The sequence below is a fragment of the Lutra lutra genome, chromosome 2 (assembly GCF_902655055.1).
Source record: "Lutra lutra chromosome 2, mLutLut1.2, whole genome shotgun sequence".
NCBI classification, from domain to species: domain Eukaryota; kingdom Metazoa; phylum Chordata; class Mammalia; order Carnivora; family Mustelidae; genus Lutra; species Lutra lutra.
The window spans coordinates 144,217,182-144,238,718 of NC_062279.1; the positions used below are offsets into that span (position 1 = coordinate 144,217,182).

The 21,537-nt window shown below is 57.0% G+C and overlaps 1 protein-coding gene across 4 annotated transcripts in view; it reads right to left on the reverse strand.

Moving 5' to 3' along the window:
- The window catches only part of SORCS2 (sortilin related VPS10 domain containing receptor 2), a 420,986-nt gene that overhangs the window by 152,632 nt on the left and 246,817 nt on the right, over positions 1-21,537 (reverse strand). For all 4 annotated transcript variants that reach the window (XM_047718782.1, XM_047718783.1, XM_047718784.1 and 1 more), the window contains exon 3: positions 15,574-15,673. In XM_047718782.1, the coding sequence (XP_047574738.1) occupies positions 15,574-15,673 (100 nt within the window). The remainder of the gene's footprint in view (positions 1-15,573; positions 15,674-21,537) is intronic.

The window sequence follows — 21,537 nt, forward strand, 5'->3', positions numbered from 1 at the left end:
TCCTAACGGCTCAGATACAGCATACTGTCTCTCACTCATGCGCTCTACACTTCTCTGTGGCCCTACCCACTCACAATGAAATAACCCTCCCAATTCCCATTTTGCAAAGCACCTGGTGTTCACAGCATTCAACCCTCAACCCTCAGCATCAGGCACAGAACAGGAGAGAACCTCCAGGCTATTTTTCAAAAGGAGCAGTCCCTCTTTGGCGCCCGTCGCCCTGCTCCTTCACTCACTAGGACATCAAGGGCAAGAAGGCAGCTTCCACGTTAGGTCAGGAGTGGTCTATGTCTAACGCTTGTCCCCTGTTCTACACACTTCCTCGCTATTCTGAGTGCTTGTGATTTGGCCCCGTGGCTCTCCTCCCTCCTCCAGCACACGGCAATGAGCCTAACTGGATTTAGCTAGAGATTATTCAAAGTTTCCTAAAACATTCTTCAATTTATATTTTCTCTGACTGCGGAAGGAAGGAACCAAGTGATATCTTTTTACTTCCCTCTATGTCTGGAGAAGCTTCCTTCCCACCTTCAATCGTCTCCTCCCCTCTCCCCACATCACATCACAGGCTTTAGTAACATTAGCCAGAGTTTGCATGAGATTGCCTTTCCAAAAAGCTGTTTTCCACATGTGCCTTTGGTTTTATCCATTTTGTGACAACAGGTGCGTCTGGCCACGGTCCTCCCGCCTGCCTCCCTGCCAGATCTTCTCCGCCTCCCCAGCACTGCGTGAGATCTGTTTCTCTGCTGCCACAACATCTTTTCAAAGGCTTCTCCTTTCACACAGGAAGCCGGCTGTGTAATGGAGGACATTCTGCTCTCTGAAGACGCCCCTGTGTTCCCCAAAACGACACATGACAGCTGTATCAGATGTCAGACCTGAAGAACCTGTCTTTCCCACAGACACCAGAGTCCATCTTACTATTTTGAAATTTCATACCAGAGACATGACTGTTCTGGCCCGATTCTTCTTCTCTTAACAGACCATTTTTCTTTTCAGCGAGGTATTACAAGTTCCTCTTCCCGTCACAAGCAGAGTGATGTGTGTTCAGCTTCCTGGGGGCCCCTCAGCCACCTCAGGCGCAGACCCGTCTTGACAACTTCTCCTGCTCGCTGGTTCTGGTCCGGAAACGCCCGGGTCCCCAGATGTGCTTGCCATCCCCTTTCCCCTCCGTCTCTGGCTGGCACCTTCGATCTCACCATCATCCCTGCATCTCGAGCCCCTACCATGTTAGCAAGAATGCCCAAGGCTCACTCCCACATGGTGGATATGCTTTTCCTGCCCCTCTGCTTCCTCTTGCCCCCATGTGGTCCCACAGTTGACATTCAGGTTCCCGGGGTCTCACACTCAAGCTTGGGTCCCCCTAGTCGCCTCCCCACCCATAGCTTCTCCCTTTCTCTCAGGGAGCTGTCCTTCCTCCTCTATTGAAAAGTAGAGCAGGACTTTGGAGGACACATAATTGCTGATTTAGATGGGACAAATAACTATTTAATTATTCTCTAATTACATGACAGTTAGAATCCATACCGTGGCCCCATCCTCCGGTGTCTGTTTATGGCCTGCATGGAGCACGGCTGGGGCACCCGCAGCCATTAAGAACACCGACAATTACAGAGCATAATTACCCGTGTAATTATTCTCTTATACCCGAGGAATTACATGGCAGTATTATCTGTGTATTACAATTTATTCATATACCTAATCATAGTCTCCTTTCACAAACTGGGAGCCGGCCAGGAGGCGCACATCAGTTTCTTTCTTTCTTTTTTTTTTTTTTTCTTGGTGAAACTAACATGAAAGTCATCCGATGAAAATCTCAGGGTGGGACTGCCTCAGATCAGCACCACACTGTGCGACGACCAAGGTCTGGGTGGGGACGCTGGGAACTCAGCCCTACCACCAGGGTGGGGACGGCAAGCCCACCCAGCCTAGAGGCAGCTGCGGGAGCTGTCCCCCCTCAGTGGGCTCTCTGCTGCCTCCCCTCAGGGCCTCTCCATAGGCCACTAGCCCTCTGCTACCCAGAGGTCCAGCTCCATGACCCACTCTGTGTCAGAACCACCTGTTTTCTTGTCTGTCTACCCTTCTGGACTTTGCTTCTCGCCGTGGCAGGACCCTCGAGGGTCTTACTTCTATTGGTGGCACAAAGGGGTGGATGCCAAGCCGGAGGAGGGCCTCCTATGCACCTGCCAAACGAGGTTGGAAGGACAGGCCCTGTGGAGATCTGGCCAGAGGATCCCAGTTATAGAGTTGGGTGGGAAAAGGAGGGGGTGTTGATGGATGAGCTGGACCAGCGACATCAAAGTTACTTGCCCTTGAGAACGGCAGTCCTGTCGCTTACACCTCCATCCAGTGCATCATGCAAGGCCAGCTAAAAGCAATCAACGGGGTGACCAGAACTTTCAGGAACAAGGTAGCCAGAAAGAGAGGCCAAGTCCCCAGTGGTCGGCGTGACCGCACATGCCATGAGAAAAGCAGAGCCTGGAACAAGACGCTCCAAACAGAACAGACACAGCGAGAAAGCAAAGTGCGGTCACAGCCTGGGTGGAAAGCAAAGGCCAGACAGCAGCTGCTGAATTAACACCCCAGCCCTGGGAAGGCATGGGGCCTCAGGCCTGAGCCTTTGTGTCTCAGTGGAGCCCGCTATGGCTGCAGACCCTCAAAGCTTCCCAGGGAGAAGGGGCGGAGGGAGGCTACATAAGTCGGGACCCTGCTGTGGGGTCCCTCTCTCCACCACGGTGCCTGGACAGTCTCTGCAGGAATAGGGAGGTGACAGTAGGCACCACGAGCATGGGTTGGTTTCCTACAGCCACTGTAACAAATCAACACAAATTTATTGGCTTAAAACAGCATGAATGTCCTATCTTGCTGTTCTGCAAGTCAGAGTCTGTAATGAATCTTGGGAGCCTAAAATCAAAGTGTCAGCAGGGTTGGGACCTTCTGGAAGCTCCAGGGTAGAATCCGGGCCCACGCAGATAACCCAGGAGAAGCGCCCCATCTCAGGATCCCTAACTTAGTCTCCCATGCACTGGTAACACTCATAGGTTCCCTGGGCTCAGGGCGCAGACGCCCCCGGGAGGAGCCTCCTTCAGCTGCCCACAGTATGTGAGTGTGAACACGGCAAGCAAGCATTCACGCCTGTTACCATCCACCATGGTTCACAGAGAGAAGCAAAAGGTCCAGAGAGGTCACATGACAGGCTCAGTGACACACTGGCTAGTAAGCCAGAGTTCTGGATTTGAACCCAGGACCACCGTGCCTCCCAGACCTTGCCCAATTCACCATACCCCGCCATCCCATCAGACAGATGGACAAAGGGGCTTAGACACATGGACATTTTGTTTCCCCCTCGTGGTAATGGGTGTGTGGTCGCTCGGCACCCAGTCCCTCTTGATTTGGTGAGATGATCCACCTCCCTTTCAAAGAATATCCAGTCCCCCTGGGTGGACAGTCTGTTGGAAATACCCATCAAGGTTCCTGCCTTCAGGGGCGCCTGGATGGCTCAGTTGGGTGAGCATCTGACTCTTGGTTTCTGCTCAGGTCCGTGATTTCAGGATCGGGAGATCGAGCCCCACGTCTGGCTCCATGCTGGGCATGGACCCTGCTTAAATTTCTTTCTCCCCACTTCCGCCCCTCCCCACTATGCATGCTCTCTTTCTCTCTCTCAAAAAATTAAAAATTAATAGGTTCCTGACTTCAAAGGGGCAAGTTCATGATATACCGGAGACATAAGGGAGGGTGTCTCTAGGGTTCCTGTTATAGCAGCTGTGAGGTTAGCCAAGTCCCTGCAGACTCCCGGCTTCCTGCCCTTTGCCAGTCACCTTCCTGCTACTGACTCTACCTGACGGGTTTCCAGCATAGAACCCTTCTGTGGCTGCAGTGGCTTCTGCTAACAGCCGCCAAAGCCCCGTGGCAGCCACCTGCCTTTACCCACAGCCACACAAAGCAGTGGTGCTGAGAAGTTTGGACTTGCAGGAACGCATACTTCCTTTGACCACAGAAGTGCCGTCCTCTGCAGATAGCCCCCTGGCAGGGCAGAGCAGGGCAGGGCAGGGGCTGGCCCAGAACGCAGGTGCCCCCCTCCCCCAGGCCCGCTCACCTCCAGTCCCCCCCACAACACAGTCCACAGCTGCTCACAGTGAGGTGAGTCACTGTGGTTGGGGAATCAGCGTTTTTCAGCCTCGGCTGCTTGAAATGCAAACATACACACCTGAGACACAAAAATACGCACACTCCCCGTGGGCGGGAAGAGCAGCTCCTATTTCCCACTGCCTGCAGCCCTTCCCCGGCCCTGCTGGAACCGCCTTCCAGCCCTTCTCTGGCCCTGCCAGAACCGCCCTCCAGTGCATTCCTGCTTTAGGTGCGTAAGACTCATTTCAGTCTCCAGGAGCAGACGCTAGGGCCTGTCTTCCTCTCCCTGAAGCCATCCCACCAGCCAGGGACGGCGCTGTGAGCCGGGTTCAGGGCCTCCTGCTAGCCCCCCCAACCCTGCTCCCTGCTCCCCTTCCCAGTGCTCCCCACACCCCCACTGTCCAGGCGGGAGGCTTCCATGGGAAAGCAGGCCAGTGATGAGGTCCTTCTTTCTCGCTAAAAATAGACACTGGCCTGCTGACTGAAAGAAGGAGGAAGATGGATTTTGAAGTTCAAAACAAATTCCTCAAATAAAGAATGACTTTTTTCTCTCACAACAAACTTCAAAGAAACTCAGCAGTGGCAACATCGGTTGGCGGCGTGTCTCCAGATGCCAGTGGACGTGGGCACATGGGCTGCCCTTGTTCCCACCTGGCCCTGCTCAGGAAATCTTGCCTGCCTAGTTCAGGGAACCGGCCTCTTCCCCTCACTCAGTTCCATTAGGGTGGGCTGACCCCACCCCTAGAGGACACGTGACAGGGCCTGGCCAATCAGAGTGTCCACTCCCTCTGGCCACCCTGACTGCTTCAGGAAAGGGACCCTGACCCAGACATCAGGAGCCTTCTGAGGGATCTGTGTGTAGCACCTAATAGGAAAAGGACCCTGCTCTTTCTGAGATCCCGGTGCTAAGGATCAGGTGTGTCTGGGATTCCCAGAGGTCATTCCAACCAACAGCAAAAACATGCCCAAGATCAAAGCCAAGACACAGGAGAGCCTGGCTGAGAGATGGGAGGAGAGAGGCTGTGCCCCATGTCTCCGGTAGACGCGCTGGATCAACCCTTGCCTGAAGCCATGCCTACCCCTGATCATCACAGTGACATAAGCCAGTATGTTCCTCTTCTTGTCTGAATGACCTATGTTACCTGTAATCCCTGGAGTCCTGGCTAACACAGCATGGGATGTTAGGGTGCATACTGACATTGTGGCTGGTTCATCAAAGGTAGACAATGAAAACAGAGAACACTAGAAATGGAAGGCCCCTCAAAGACCATATGAGGACGGACAGCTGCTTTGTGACATGGGTGCTGCCTCTCTGTCCCTCTGATTCCCAAGGTCAACAGCACAGATCCATCAGACCATTCTTCCCCACTGAACTCAAATGGCCCCCACGTCCTTCCCTTGACCTCCATGGAGTGAAGACCAACTGTTGGAGTGGGTAGATGGGATAAACCTACTTCCAACCAGACTGACTCAGAGGGAGGTGAGGTCCCCAGCCTTGGCTAACCCACAGGAGTACCCAAGACGGTACAATCCCTTGACTTATGCCTTCCCCGGTATCTGACGATTTCTCTTGGTGAGGTCAGCCATACTTCTTGGGAGAAGCCATAGGACTTCCCAAATTCCTGGATATTGGGGTATTCCTATATGAGGGGAGGAGGGGGCATGGTCAGCACCTTTTAAAATTAAAGAACACAACCACCAAAGTTTAGTGACAAATGAATGCTAAGAATATACACACGAAGGACTTTGGATGCCTTCCCTCTGTCTCACTGTGCTTTCCCTGAACCCTCCAAACAGCCAGGGCAGCAGGGTGGGTACAAACCCTCTCCAGCATGGGGCCCCAGACCTGAGACACCTCCTGCGCCACCCTGACCGTGGGAGATACATCACCTCTCTGAGCTGCAGGCAGTCACCTGCAGGACGAGGACGCCTGTGGCACCAAGCTTCTCTGTGGGTTTGGCTGAATGATGATCAATGACATCAGCAACAATGTCATCATTGGTCACCGAGTCAGCAGTGGCTCAGTGTGCGAATCCATGCACAAGACACAGCGCATCTCACTCAAGCTTTATAGACAAGGCTCAGAGGGGCTCAGAGGGGCTCAGTCCCAGGGCTGCCTCATTCCGAGAACTGCATCTTCCCTGTGATATACAGGAGTGGGAGACAATGGCCATGCTATGAGCCCCACCTTCCACTCCCGAGGGCCACCAGAGATGCCTGCTACCTGGGCCCATGCTACTCCACCCAGCATCACTGCCACCACAGGGCCAACACCCGTCCACACACGCCTGCCCCACGATCCTATGCGCAGGCCCCCACGTTGCAAAGCTCCTTCTGTTCCCCAGAGAAGCCTGCAACCCTGTGTGTGTTCTGGTCATGGATGGTAACAGAACCCAAGAAGGGGAGAGGTGACATGGCCCCATGCAAGCTGATGGTGGCCGGCTCTCCATGGGGCCACAGACAGAGTGCAGTTCTCAGGTCCCCGCGCTCCAGGGCCCTGGGATCCTGGCTTTGCACAAGTCTCCTGTGGTTGTCATGGCAAAGAACCACATACTACATATGGTTTAAAACAAGACACATGCAACTTTTCGTGAGGATGGAGGTCTGAGTCCAAAATCAGTCTTACATGGGCTACAGTCAACAAGTTGGCTCAGCTGAAGGTTCCAGAAGCCCTTGCATTTTCCAGTGTCCACAGGTCATCTGCGTCCCTTGGCCCCCAGCACCTTCCACCATCACAACCAAAAGCGGGGTATCTTCCCTGCCCCTTTCCTCCCTCCCTCTCCCAGCACACCCCACCCCCTGCTTCCAGGGACACATCCCCTGCTCTAACCCTCTTGCCTCCCTCTTACTAGCCTGCTGTGAATACACCAGATACCCCAGACAAGCCAGGACAATTCCCCATGTCCCGTTCTTCATGTAATCACACCTGCAGGGGCCCCTTTGCCATGTGGGGTGACACACTCGTTCAGGGCTGTGGTCCCCAGAGCATTCGACAATGCACTTGCTTCCAAAGACAGAGGAAATCCCGAATCTCTGTCCCTCTGTGTTTCAGCAGTTCCAGAGGCCCTAGAGGCCTAGGAGACTGGCTTTCTAAGAGGTGAGACCCCTTTCTTTCCCCTCTCCGGTAACCACCTATGAGCTTTAAGAGGGAGTCATTTTCTCTGAAAAACGATCTGAGAATTTTGAAGGGGTGGGGGGTGGGAGGTTGGGGGCACCAGGTGGTGGGTATTGTAGAGGGCACGGATTGCATGGAGCACTGGGTGTGGTGCAAAAATAATGAATACTGTTATGCTGAAAAAAAAATAAAAAATTAAAACATTGCAAAAAAAAAAAAAAAAAGAGGGAGTCATTTTCTGCCCATTAGCTGAACTTGCAAGGGGTTCAGTCTATTTCTGAGACAAAAGCCTCTGTACATCAACAGGCCCAATTGAGCCATTTTTCTTCTGGACAGAGGAGGATGCCTGGCTCTCAAGGGAAATGGAGAGCATTGGTGATTGGAACAAAAAGCCCATTTAGCCCCGTGCCCACCTCCCAGCTCCCAGCAGGGCTCTGCTCTCTGGCCTGCCTCCCTACCAGGCAGGGGCTTCCACCCCTCCCCTCGTTAGTCACAGACCTGGAAGGATCCGGCTCACCCTGAGAGCTGAGCCAAGGGTGTGGGTGAGGCTCAGGGACAGCAGGGGGCCTCCAGGGAGCCCTCACTTTGGCCTAAGAGAGTGGGGAACACTGGGGATCATACCCCATCTGCCTCCTCTGGGCCTTCATGCTCCCCCAGGTCTGCCGCCTCCCCAGGGCCTCCATCTCAGACAACTGCATCCCATTCACCCACAGCTCCTACCAGAAGGCGGGGGGCACCGCCTGGTCCCAAAGTGTCTTCTGGCCCTGTCCCTGCTGGGATATCCCCGCACACCCAGGTTCAGACTCAGCGTCATTCTCCCGGATGTCCCCCCAACAGGGTCAGAGCCACCCAGCCGACAAAGGATGGTGTATTTCCAGAGCACGGGGCCAGCCACACGCCGAACACATCCAGGGAGACAAGCACGAGGGGCAGATGCAGTCCCTTCGGGGTCCCTGGTGTGCGCCAGGCACTGCCGAAGGTGTTGCATGCCCTGGTCCCAGCTCAGCAGGGCAGGGACACCACCCCCTTCGGCACTCTGGAACCCTGAGCCTTTGTCTCAGCCATGGGGCCAGGCGCTGGCCTTTGTCCCGCCTCATATCACCTAACCTGCAGCCTAGCTGCATCACATGGGCAATGTTATAATCCCAGTTCACACCCAGAAAGGCAGGCGCATAGGGGACCCCTGGATCTCCCACCCTGTGCCCGGGCCCCTTCCTCCTGACCGGGGCTTGGGCCCCGGGTAACGGGATGCTGGCTGGCCAAAGCACAGAGACAAACTGACTCCCTGCCATTTAGGACACCTTAAATCTACAGATCCCGGGCTCCCTGAGACCCTGCACGCAGGCGTCTGAGGACCCCACGGGGTACAGCCCGCAGCGACAATGGCACAACGCTCTTGCCCTCCAACCTGGGCCTGATCCGTCAGCGGTCACCCATCCACCCAGGCGCTCTGTGAGCGCAGGAGAGGGTTTGCCGGGGCTGTGTCCGCAGGACCTGGGCTCACCTGACCTCCCTCCTGAGAGCCAACCACCACTGCCCACTGCTGGGGCCCCAGATGAGGAAACAAGGCAGGGGTGCACCAAGTGGTCTGCTGCAGGAGAAGGAGGCGGAGCTTCCATATGGGGGGAGGCTTCTACACCAGGGAGGGGTGGGTCCTCAACTCTAGGGAGGTGAGGGGCTCTATGCTAGGGGTGGGGCCTCCACACCAGGGAGGGGCGGGGCCTCCACTCCAAGGGGTGGAGCCACCACAGCAGGGAGGAATGGGCTTCTACACCCTGGAGGGGTGGGGCCTCCACTCCAGGGAGGTGTGGGGCTCTATGCTAGGGGCAGGGCCTCCACACCAGGGAGGGGCATGGCTTCCACACCAGGAATGGGCGGGGCCTCCACTCTAGGGAGGGGCAGAGCTTCCACACCAGTTGTGCCTCGGAGCTAGAGACCAGGTTTATAGGCTAGCAGGCACAGGAACTGAGCGGAGGTCAGAGACACAGACAGAGGGGAGACAGACTGCAAGAGAGCTCCTGGAGCCAAATTTGAGATGGGAGCAAGAAAGGCTCACCTGTACAAGTAGACCAGAACTGCACAAGTAGAGCAAAACAAAGTGTGACCTTTGTCCTTTCACGCTGTGGAATTGCCTGAGGAAGGAGACGAGGCACAGGCTGTGGAACAGTGAAGGAGCCTGGGCCTCCCCTTGGCCACAGGTGCAAGGGGCCGGGGGCTCGAAGGCTAGGGGCAGCGCTGTCCTGCCCTCCTGGCAGAGCTCCGAGTCTAGAGAGATTGGCTGAACAGCAGCCCTAGAATCTGACTCGGCTCGCGGGCCTGCGCCTTCTCCCTAGGTTTCCCTCTCGCTGGAAGGGGGCAGCCTCGTTGGCCCCCAGGACAGGCTGCTCAGAGGCCACACAGGGCCATAGAAAGTGGAAAGGGTCACCTGGGCCTGGGGGCAAACCCTGACCCAGGGACCTGCTCCTGGGTGGTGTGTGGGAGGCCACCACACGCGTCCTGTCCTCGCGTCCCCTCACCCACGAGATGCACAAAGCCTCACCTGGCAGAGCTGTTGCCAGGACCCGAGAGAACACATGTGAAGATCCTTAGACCGGATCTGACCCATGAAGGGCCTTCGGAAACTCGGGCCCTCTCTCTCTCACCATCAGTGCTGCCTCTGCTGAGTGGATTGCCGGCTCTCTGAGACACTCTGAGCTTCTCGAAGGCAAGGTTTTGTTTTGATTCATCTCTCCATCTAGAGTGCATGGCACGGGGCAGTTCCTCAAAGCGTCTCGGGTGAGTGAGCAGAACGAGCACGGGGATGGATTGATGGACATCTTGTCCCAACCCAGTGCTTCTCAAACCAGAAGCTGCGCATCCCCCAGGACAGGGTGGGGGGTGGGGGGGAGCGGCAGGGATGTGGGGGGCACTGTGCCGGCTGGGCCAGGGGGTCCCGGCACTTAAAATGGGAGCATTCTTCTGGGTCATCAGGTTGACAAAGACTTTTTGTTGAAAACGTGCATGTGTGTGTGTCATCTTAGTAGTCACACCAAGCCTGATGCACCACGGAGTAAAATGAACATTTGTATGAATTTTTAATATAAAGCACAGCGCTTGAAAGTAATCCCATGGCCCAAGTAGTACCCGCAGGCCATGCCTTCAGGCCTTAGCCCTGCGGCCCCAGGGTCTGTGGCCAAGTTAGAAATAACGCAGCTATCCAGAACTAAGGTGGGGATTGTGGACGGCACAGAAGGCCCACAGGGGATGTCTGGGTTCAGGCCGTGACAATAGTAGAAGGCCCTACCCATGGGCAGCGAGGCCATGCCACAGAGTTCTGACTTTACTGCAGGAGAGATGAAAATAAAAGGGGATTCATTTTGTAAGACAGGTTACAATGTGTTCTCTTAAGAAACTATAAAGGGCTACTCCATCTGTAATTGTCGCTAAATGGACTCCTAATAATATTCGAACCTTCTAGCAAAGTCTACCAGTCACCCTAACTGAAGAGGGAGACACGCACCCACAGACATCCCTGCAAATAAGGGCTGATCTTCACCCAGATCAAACTCACCCCCAGACAAACCCTCCACGCGGGAAGCTGACTCGAGCCCCCCTTTCTTTTCCTCCCACAAAACACAGCAGGAGAGGTTCAGTTTCTCAGCATTCTCCCAGACCCTCAAGGTTCTAGAAGGTTAGAACTGTCTGCCCGGTTCACCTCAGCACCCCAGTGCCCTGCAAGGGGCTCCAGCGCCATTAGTAGGTATGAAATCCGAATTTGTTTTCTGCAAGCTTGGATGAAGGGTCCTCTCCCCTTAGCAACAAGCACACAGCCTGGGGCAGCGTAGGGCCTCGACCCACATCCACTGAGCGGTTGGGCGCTGGTGTCGAGAGGGAGCCTGGGGACCCAGCCGAGGCACGGGATGAACCAAACAGAGCTGGGGGTCTGCTCACATGAGCCTCCTTACCCAGCTGCCCCTCTCCCGTTGGGAGGAGAGCAGAAGAGACCTGAACATCCGAGCTGGAAAGGGCTTTGGCGGATCTCTAGTTCAAACTCCTCATCTTATGGATGGGGAAACTGAGGCCTGGAGCAGAAATAGGATCTGCCCAGAGTCTCACAGCTCCGCCACCATCAGACCGAGACCAGGCAGGCTGCGGTACATTCAAGAGCTGCGGATTCCCAGCCTCCAGCAAAGTGGGCTGGACTGTGCTTGCAATGATGTAGGGAATCCCATCTTCTCCCCAGAATGTTGCTGCGGGGTGCCTGGGGGGCTCAGAGTAAGACACAGATTGCCCCCGCATCTAGCACACCCAGACACAGGGAGACACTCAGTACGTTTACTGCATTGGTGCACGGTGAACGCTTTGCTGCCTGCCAGCTGGGTGAGCTTGGACCAACGTCCCAGCTTCCCCGAGCCTCTTTTCTCACCTCGGTAGTGCAGGGGATGACGTCAACTCCTCAGTCGTGCCCCCACCAATAAATGAATATGATTGACATCCCCTTCTGGCCCAGTGCCTAGAACACTGGGAATGACCACCATGAGGCTAGCTGAAGAATCAAGAAGCCATAAATGAAGGGACCATGCAGCACAGATGGGGAAGGAACATTCTGCTTCGTAAGAAGTAGAAATCTCTCCCGCTGAAGGACAGCACCCCATCCCCAGCCCAGCCCACGATGTCCGTATTTCCCAAGTCCCTGCTGAGCGCTTGGGGCTGTCCCCAGTTGAAGACCTGGAGGTAAACACAATCCGGTCTCCACCAAGCGGTCTGCCCAGGCTGTCCTTGTGCCCTACAATGCTCCTTCATTAGTTCGAGGACCAGCCCGTGGAGGACCCCCAATTCTTCCCTCTACCTGCCTTCCCCAGTCACTGCAGCTTCCCTCATCCCCAACTGGAACTTTTCTGCTCCTCAGCGCATTCAAATCCACATCACACGGAGCCCCTGTCCTGCGGAGGCAGCTCTGGGGGCCCGGCCGCTCCACTTCCCCAGCTCCCGTCAAATCCCAGGTATTTCCAGTCTCATGCAGTCCTCACTCAGCTCTTAGACCCCACGTGACAACGCGGGATCGCAGGCAGGGACAGTGGACATAAGCGCCCATGGTTGTCCTGCTGGTGAGCTCGGGCCTCTGCTGGCTGCCTTCTAGCTCCGCAGGGCCTCCAGTGGGCCATGCCCTTCCAGACGGCGGGCTCTGTCCCCAGCCCCACTCGGTACCAGTCCCACCTCTTCAGATAGAGAAACTGGCATTTCATGTTCTAGACTCCGAGGCTCGGGCCACCTTGTGCCTCAGACAAATGATTTGTTCCTTCGACACAGCGAGGTGTGGAGAGAAGGCGGTGCCCCGCCCCACCTCCACCCCTGCAACCTGTCACAGACATCCGGTGGGGCCCTCGTTCCCCCGGGCCAGGTCTTGTTCCCTGACAGACCCAGTTGAGAGCTGACACCTCGTTGAGTATGAATCACCCAGAACCAATTCCTACCCTCACAGTCTCAGGAGGGTGGTGAGGAGAGGGCCTGCTGCAATTCTTTCTGAGGACAATGGTTCCAGGAACACTTTTGGGGGGAGGGGGAGGCTTTGTTCAAGTCAGGCCCTGCTCTAAGCACTGAACAAGTAGGCCCTCATTTAATCCCATCAACCCAAGAGTGTAGACACTACTGTTACCCCCATTCCACCAAGGAGAAACGGGGAACCAGAGGTTCAGAATTCGGGCAAGGTCACGGAGCTGGGGGCTGTGGAGCTGGACCCAGGCACAGGCCCAGCCCCAATACGAGAGAGGGGTCACCCCCTAGGCTACCTTCCTGCTCACTTGCACGTGCCCAGACTGCCTTTCGGTTCCCAGGGCTCCCAGTCCACCCTGCTCGGCGCCCCCGAGCTCCCATGACCCAGAGGAAGGCACCTGCCGTCACTGCTATCTCTGCCTGCCTCCAAGACAGACACCCATCCCGTGGGCTAGCGCATACCTCAGTGGGCCTATCGATGCCTTCAACCGCACTAGAGGGAGGGTCAGCTCAGTCCTGGGGTGTGTGGGGTGAGGGGCTGCTGTGTGAGAGGTCAGAGACGGAACAGAGGCTGGAGACATCTGTAAGCCCAGACCCTGCCTGCATCTGGGACTCAGCTTCCCTGTCTGGGGTCCAGCCGGCAGCAAGGTCCACGCTTTAGAAGGAGGAGGGCCTGGGGGCTTCCTGGGGGCCCACGGGGAGGTGGATTCCATCCAGAGGGGATGTGGGTGGGCAGGGCAATGCGCTGGGAAGGGGGAGAAGGGGGAGCAGGCCTCCCCACAGTCCACCCTGCAAGTGGACGCCATGTGAGTTCCCGGAGCCACCATAACACGTTACCACAACCAAGTGGCTTCAAACAACAGAAAAGCGCTCCCTTGGTCTGGAGGCCAAAAGGGTAAAACCAAGGTGTCAGCAGACTGCGCTCCTGTCTGGAGGCTCCTGGGGGGAATGCCTCCTGGCCCTCTCCAGCTTCTAGACATGTCCCTCCTCCGTCCCCAGCCTCTGGCCTCACACCTGACCCGCCCCCCTGCTTCCAGGCCCCGTGATGGCACGGACGCACCTGCAGAACCAGGACAACCTTTCAACACCGTGAACCACATTTGTCAAGTCTCTTTTGCCATGCAAGGTCACCGCCCTGGGTGCCAGGACTGGGAAGAGGACACCTCTGGGATGCAGTGTGCAACCCCCCCACCCCACAGTGACAATTATGAGTGGTCAGATAGCTCCTAGATCCCAGCCCCCTTCACAGATGAGACACAAGGGACCTCAGGGAGGTTTCACTCCCCTGCTGGGGGACACAGCACAGCTGGACTGAGTTCGGGGACACCCAGCCCAGACACTACCCCCCAGGCCTCCCTGCAAACACGGGGTGGCCACAGCAACCCCAGGAAGGTGCCCCAGGCTCCTCGCACACGGGCCCCAAGCAGGTTGGCCGGGAGGCTCTCACCGGTGCAGGAGGCTCTGGGGGTCACCATACAGCCAGACCCGCTGCAGTTTCCCGTACTCCTGCGTTCCCTCGTTCCATTCTTTCGATGCCGGCCGAGCCCAGGGGCGCTACGGGTCACCAGCCCCAGCCTTCGGTCCCGTCGGTGTGTCCAGGCTAAACAAGCAAGTGACCCCTCAGGGAGCCCAGTGGTGCCGTCGGTGTTACCGATGCCGCCGCCCTCCCTGCTTCCCTGTCCCCACGCTGCCCACAGGGGACACTCTCTGGGAAGCCCCATCCCTCCAGGGCTGCACGCGTCGCCCAGCGGCCCACACAGATGTCACCCGGGGCCTGCCCCAAAGGCCCTAGCCAACCTAGAAAGCCCTTCGCCACAACCCCCCACCGACCACATGCGTCGTCTCACTAACCTTCCTGTCCACCCCCTTTACAGGCCAGGAAACTGAGGCTTGGAGGAGCCACGTCCCTGGCTCTTGTCACCACTGTCCACCCAGCCTCCCTGTGAAGTCCTCCCCGACTTCACAGCCTCCAAAACCCCATCCTGCACCTTCCATTGCTGCTTCTGCTCATGTCCCTTCTAAAGGGAGGCACAGCCTGTGGGGCCGCACATGGCCCCTTCCCGGGCACTTAAGGACTCTCTGGCTGGAGACAGACCAGGGATGTCACAGGCTTTATGTCACTTTGACCTTTGGTGAAAAGTCCCCAGAATAGTCATCAGTGCCCGTGGGCCAGGCTCACGCCAAGCGAGCACCAGGCTGTGGGGTCCAGTCTCCGTAGTCACGATTCTCTGTGCCAGACGGGGTTACCCCCCACTTTCCCGTGAGGCACCTGATCCATCCAAGTCAGTCCCCTCCGGTGACACCAAGCTGCTTCTCCAGAAGCAGCCAAGCGTGCAAGGCCTCTCTCCCCTTGTGCTGGGGTCCCAGGAGGCTGGGAAGCAAGCATGGGTTTGCAGATGGGTCTTCACACAGAACCAGGTGGCCAGTGGCCACCCGGGAAGAACATGGATCCCGATTCCACAACCGTCAGGAGACACGCTCAGACCAAGAACACAGAAGCGCAGCTCAGGTGGAAAATCAAAGCCAGATCAGACCAAATAAAAACACCTGCCCAAGAAGGCAACTGCCCACGACCACCTTCCAAGGACCCCCCCGAACCCAAGAGGTTCTTCCTCTGTCCCCAGTGCCTACCAGCCCCTGCTGCTTTGCCCCGGCCGCTGTCTCTGGGGCTGGGAGAAGAGAGACGCACCCGCACAAGCACACACAACCTTCCAGCGATGGCACAGCTGGCCGCTGAAACACAGTCATCAGGACAGACCGCCATGGAACCCAAAAGGGGGTCACAGGACATACCGTGGCCGGGAGCCCAGTGCCAGAGCCTGGCTATGTGGCATGGGAATGTGTCCTGGTGCGCCCCTTACCTTTCTCTTGTTCGTAGGGCAAATGTAGAAGTTGTCGATGACTGTGGTGACGCCAGGCTGGAGGGTAAGCTTGGTGTAGGACGTCCCGAAGTCCGAGGACCTGGAGGGACAGGATGACAGGGGTCAGCAAAGTGTCCCTCCAGGTGCAGGTGTGTCCAGCCCCACAGGACAGCCAGCATGGGCCGCAGGCATCCCAAGACCACCTCTCCCCGGGAACAGCATGACCCAGGTGACGGGGAGGTGACCAGACTCCCTGAGTCTCCAAGGGCTCGCTCGGGTCTGGAGCGGGGTGTGGAGTTAATGAATGCCAGCCGGTCTCCCCACCAGCTGACCCCCTCCTTGGCCTTCCACCATGTTCTGCCCCGTCCCTAAGTGTACCTTCACCCACATGCTACATGCGTGTATGTTGGGGAAGAGCCCTCTCGTGCCAGGCCCTTCTGCATCCTTCCATCTTCTCGAATCCTTGAGAACCCTTTAAGACTAGATCACTCTGTCTCTCTTGCAGAGGCACCAAGAACGAGGAGAGGTCAGAGCAGGTAAGTTCCTGCCTGGGATCCCTCTGCGAACCTGTGGCTGACGCGGAAGGTGCAAGCTGGCCCGTGTCACTTGCCGCTGGCCCCCTGCTCACTCTGGAGAGGGTCCCTCGCCATGCTGAGACCTCACAGTGGCCTACTTCTCCGTTTCCCCCTCTGGTTCCTGAGCAGCTCCAGGAAGCTGCACCCTCCCTGCTGTGACCACATTGGGCTGGAGGACGGCAGGGGACAGCAGGCAGGACCGAGCTCTAGGGGCTGCCGGAAACCAGGCCCCCTGCCCGTGTCTGCTAACCCACGCCAGGGGCTAACCCCTCCTCGCCTGCAGGCCTCTCTCCCCTGTGGTAGCATGAGGTGGTGGGGGAGGGCAGGACAGAATCTGCGGTTCTGAACCCCCAGCCCACCACAGCGAGAGGGGAAAGGTCATCTGGGCAAGTTCACATCTGTGGTTTGGAAGCACCCGATGCAGTGGGACATGGAATCAATTCCACATTGAAGCTTACAACCTCTGTGACCCCGAAATCAACAGTCCTTATTATCACCCCATTAACATGCCCTGTGACTGCAGAGCGAGGCTGGCTGCGAGCCTGAGGGTGGCCAGGTCCATCTGAGCCTAAAACATCCAGGATGTTGGGCTTCAGGGCTGTCCCCGGGCTTCCCTATCTTTGGACGGGTCAGGAGAATCAACCCACGGAGGGGACAGGGCCAGCAAGCAACAGGAAGCCCTCGGGCCCGGGGCCTCCCTGTGATCGCCTTCTGTATCATCACAGCTGAGAGCTGCCTGCCAGAGCCGAGTCCCAAGGCCAGGGGAAGAAAGCGGCTAGAACCCCGTCTTTGGGGTTCTGGGGTTCCTCCCCAGCAGCACCTTCCCTCTCTGGGGGCTGGATGAGGCCAGTGTTTCTTGGCTTGCCCAGTATTGTTGGGGGCCCGGGGCCAGCCTGGGGCAGCGTAAATTCCTGCCCCACCAGCACGTGCCTGCAGCCTTCCCCAGGACGTCTTGAGTGCTTTCTGCACACATACACTTCCTCCCCCCATCTTCAAGGGAAACCGAAGCTCCAGGAGGATGGGTCATGTTCATGGTCCTGGTGCCTAATGGCCACCTGTCCACCTAACCCCGGAGGCCAGGTCCCTCACCAGCCTCACAGCCACAGACCATTCCCAGACCAGGACAGAGAGCGATCCCTGCCCCCTGACTCCCAGGGAGGGGGGGCCCAGGGGGGAGCCAGCCCCCTCCTTGAGGTAGGTCCTTGACTGCCCTTGGTCTCCCCAGGGAGGCCTTGCTCCAGCGAACCAAGAAGGGCTCCCTGGAGGGGTGATCAGGGATGCACTTGGTCTCCAAACCACAGAGAATTGATTTATTTTGGGAAGGAGGGATCCAGAGGCCCATTAGCAAAGACCCAGGGAATTTGAGTCTCCACGGAAACCAATGATGGTGTTTCCCAGCTGGATGAGCCTCTTGGTCCCCAGGCTGTCCCTACTGCCACCAGCAAGCCGAGTCTAAGACCTGCGCATAGATTCTGTCTCCCAGACACCTTGCCGTCCAGCCCTTCCCTCCATCCCTGACACTGACCTGCCTCAGTCCAGGTGTTTCCCCAGGATCCAGCCTCCCCCCACCTCCCCCCCCCCACCCTTCCCCCTCCCGATCACAGGCGCCTACTCAACCTGCTCCCTCCAGGGCACCTGCTAGTGTGGGCCAGCAGGTGCAGCAGGCCTGGGGGCGGGGAGGGGCAAGGGTGATAAGTAAGAAAAATATAACAGCATCAGGGGCGATCAGGGCTGGGCGATCAGGGTCAATGGGATTGCTGTCTCTGAGAGGCAGGGAAGGCCCCTCGGATGCGGTGAAGTTTGGGCAGAGGCAGGCAGGCTGGCAGGAAGACAGTATGAGCCTGGCTGGGGGAAAGCCATTTGTACCTGGCTAAATAATGTCCCCCCACCACCAAAATCTATGTCCATCCGCAATCTGTGAATGTGACCTTATTTGCAAACAAGGGTTTTGAAGATGTAATTAAGTCATGAGGAGGTCATACTGGACGAGGGCAGGCCCTAATCCAAGGACTGGTATCAGAAGAGAAGGGAATTTGGACCCAGGGGCACACAGACGCACAGGGAGAGCACAGAAAAGGAATGCCAAGGATTGCCGGCAACAGCCAGAGGCTGGGAGACAGGCCCGGGACAGACTCTCCCTAGGAGACTCCAGAAGAAGCCGGCCCTGCCAACACCTTCACCCAGGACTTTCAGCCTCCAGACCAAGGACAACAAATTTCCCTTGTTCCAGGCTACCCTGGAAGAAGTATGTGGGCCTCTGTTATGGTGGCCCTAGGAAACTAACACAGCCTTCCAGGTGGAGGGAACAGCAGGTGCAAAGGCCCTGTGAACAGGCTAGCTCTCCCTCCTTCTCTTGGGACAAGGAAGGAGGGACCTGTTTGAACCCATTCGCCACTGTTACCAGCTACTGAGGCATCAGGAACTCCTCACCCTGAGGACAACGCAAATCCAGCTCCCCACTTAGCCATGAGCCCCAAATTCCAGGCCTCTTGTTGGAGGCTGGGGCCCTCAGTTCATTCACTCACTCACTCCTTTGTCCAATATGTGTTTAGTTTCTTAAAGCTTCCAGTACCACGCTCCAAGTAGGAATGCAAACATGTTCCCTGGGTCAGGTTCACTCATGGCATGCTTGTGTATGACATACCCACTGTGTGCCAGTCACTTCCTTGCACTGTAAGCAGGACAGACACTGCCCTGCCCCATGGGGACGACAGGCTGGTGGGTGAGACAGAGAACAGACCCGCGGTTCCAGGGAACCAGCAATGCCAATGGACATGGCCAGAGAAGCTTGGGAGACTCTCAGGGAGACAGGGACTCAGGTCTGCCCTAGACACCCCTGCCCCCAGCTGCCCCCACCGACCATCTAACCATCCATCTCGCCCCGCCGACTCTTCCTGCAGGATTGTTCATGGTCGGTCCCGACATGCCCCCCTCGCCGTCCCTCCCATTCTCCCTGCCACCCGTGAGGGGCCCCTGTGGGCTACAGGCTCAGAGGATGGGGAGGCTGGTACAGGCTGGGCGGGCTTCATTGAGGGCCAGTGCGCAGTTTCCTGGTGCTGATGTAACACATTACCCCAACCTTAGTGGCTTAAAACAGGACCGATCTATTATCTTGCAGCTTGGAAGATCAAAAGTCCGAAATCGGTCTTAAATGGGCTCAAATCAAGGCATCTGTATCATCCAGAAGCTCTAGGGAAGCCCCTTCCCTCTCCTTCCTGGCTTCTAGAGGCACTCACTCTTGTTGGCCCATGTGCCCGCCTCTACCTCCCAACCATTGTCAGGTCCCCTTCCTCTGGAGTCAGCCCCTCCCCTCGCTCTGCCCCCAGGAAGAGTTCAGGGCGTGGCTCAGGTTCAGGTGCACAGGCTCCTGGGCAAAGTTCCTTCAGAGAGTGGGAGGCAGGGGCAAGAACACAGGGGAGACTGAGATGCTGTTTGGGACCTTAGAGATAGGGACCCATCCCCGTTATCGGTGGCCCTCCAATCACTCCCCCACACTGACTCAGTGTCTGTCAGGTGCCCCAATGAGGCCAGACGGGCTCCCGGCACTTTGGGTCAGAATACCAACCACCAAGGTCAGCAGTAAATGGCCTGCCCAGCTCGCCTCGCCATGGGGCGCCTCTCTGACCATGGGGCCTGGGGCTGTCTCTCAGTGCACCCCCAGTGTAGGCGGGGGATGAGAATGGAATTTATTACCGTGAATAAGTCCGGGAGATAGAGGATGACTAGCCTCACTGTCGAGATGGTGAGTGGGGGCAGGTCCGAACCCAGACCCTCCGACCAACACTGCACCTAACACTGCCCCCTCCTGAAGTCTAAACAGATCACGCAATGAGGACAGCAGTCACCGGGATCATGTAAGAGTCCACAGGCTGGGCACACAGCTAGCACTCAATAAATGCTTACCGGCTCCTATGGGGGTGCTCTGGTGTCAGACCTGGAGGCTGTATGACCTCAAGCCACACATGGCCCTCTCTGGGCCATGACAGTTTCCCATCAAAAATGTGCAGGTTGGATGTGATCATGTCTGAGCACCAGCAGCGGCGGCCCCAGTGGCTCTCTCCCCACCCCCAACACCCTGCCCGAGCTGCCCCAGTGACCCCTGAGCCACTTCCTGCTAGGCCCTCCCCGCAGGGTGACCTTCCCAGCAGCTCTCCTTTCATGTGTCCTGGAGCGCTGAGAGTGATTATTCCAATCTGCATTTATTCAAATTAAAAAAAAAAAAACCCAACTCTAAAACTGGGCACCCAGAAACAGGAAAGGCAAGCTCAGTTGGAAAGTCGCTCTTTGCAAATCGGCTGCTTAATTGCTGAGTGTTTGTACATATTCACTTTTTAAAAAATGATTTAATTGAGCCATTTTCATGCTCCATAATTATTTCATTGGCAGGGCCATATGTTCTGCTCCCGCCCCTCCCCGTCATGCAGAGGAGCCCCTATCTCCCACCCAATCCCCTCCCCGCCCAGCTAGCCTGGAAAACCACAGCAGGGGCGAAAGGGGCTGCCCACCTGTGTGGCTGGTGCTCCCACAGGTGCAGGGCCCTGGGTGAGGCCCGGACTCTGGGAGATGCGCTTTCTTGATCTGTGAAAGGGGCCCAGAGAACGCCCACAGCACACACACCTGCGTGAGATCAGAGAGCACAAGGAAAGCGAACACGAGTTCAGCTCTTGGTCCTGGCAGGAGCAAGTTCCCAGCTCTCCGCATCACCTGGGGGAAAGCAGTCCCAGCAGCTCCACATGGACCCCTGTCTGCTGGAAGGTGCAGGTGTGTGGACACACCCGTGTGCTCTGATGAGCACGAGGAGGGGCAGTTCGTGTTTGCAAGCTCAGCCCGAGCGCCTTTAGTCACTGTCTTGAGAACTCGGAGATCCTGCCCTCCCTCCAGAGCCCCACCAGCGAGATGGGCTGTGAAATCTGTTTCTGGAGTTCAAGGTCAGGGGCTCCAGGGGTGCCAACACAGAGCATGAGGTGGCAGGCCTCAGATCTCTCTGGAAACGCTGGTCGTGCAAGGAAGGAACGGCCGCTGATGCTCGCTTGGTGCAACTGCTCTGATAGGAAAGTTTGCTACCCGTTGATCCCAACAACGGATGCTCTGTCCAGTCGGCCGCTCCTAGACTCCCTACACAGCAGTTCCCCCAATAAACCTAGGTCCCGATCGCTGTCTCGGGGTTTCTTCCTTGGCCTTACCAGACCACCACCCACCCTGCTAGGGTCGTGGCTGCCCAGACGCTGAGGTCACTGACCGTTTGCAGAAAATCCTGGGGAGACCCCTGTGGCTGGTCCAGAGGGTCCAAATTAAAATCTGCACTTGACCCATGGAGAAACTGAGGCCCAGCGAGGAAAGGGACTTGTCCAGAGTTGTACAGTGATCCAGGCACCCACCGTGGGCTCTC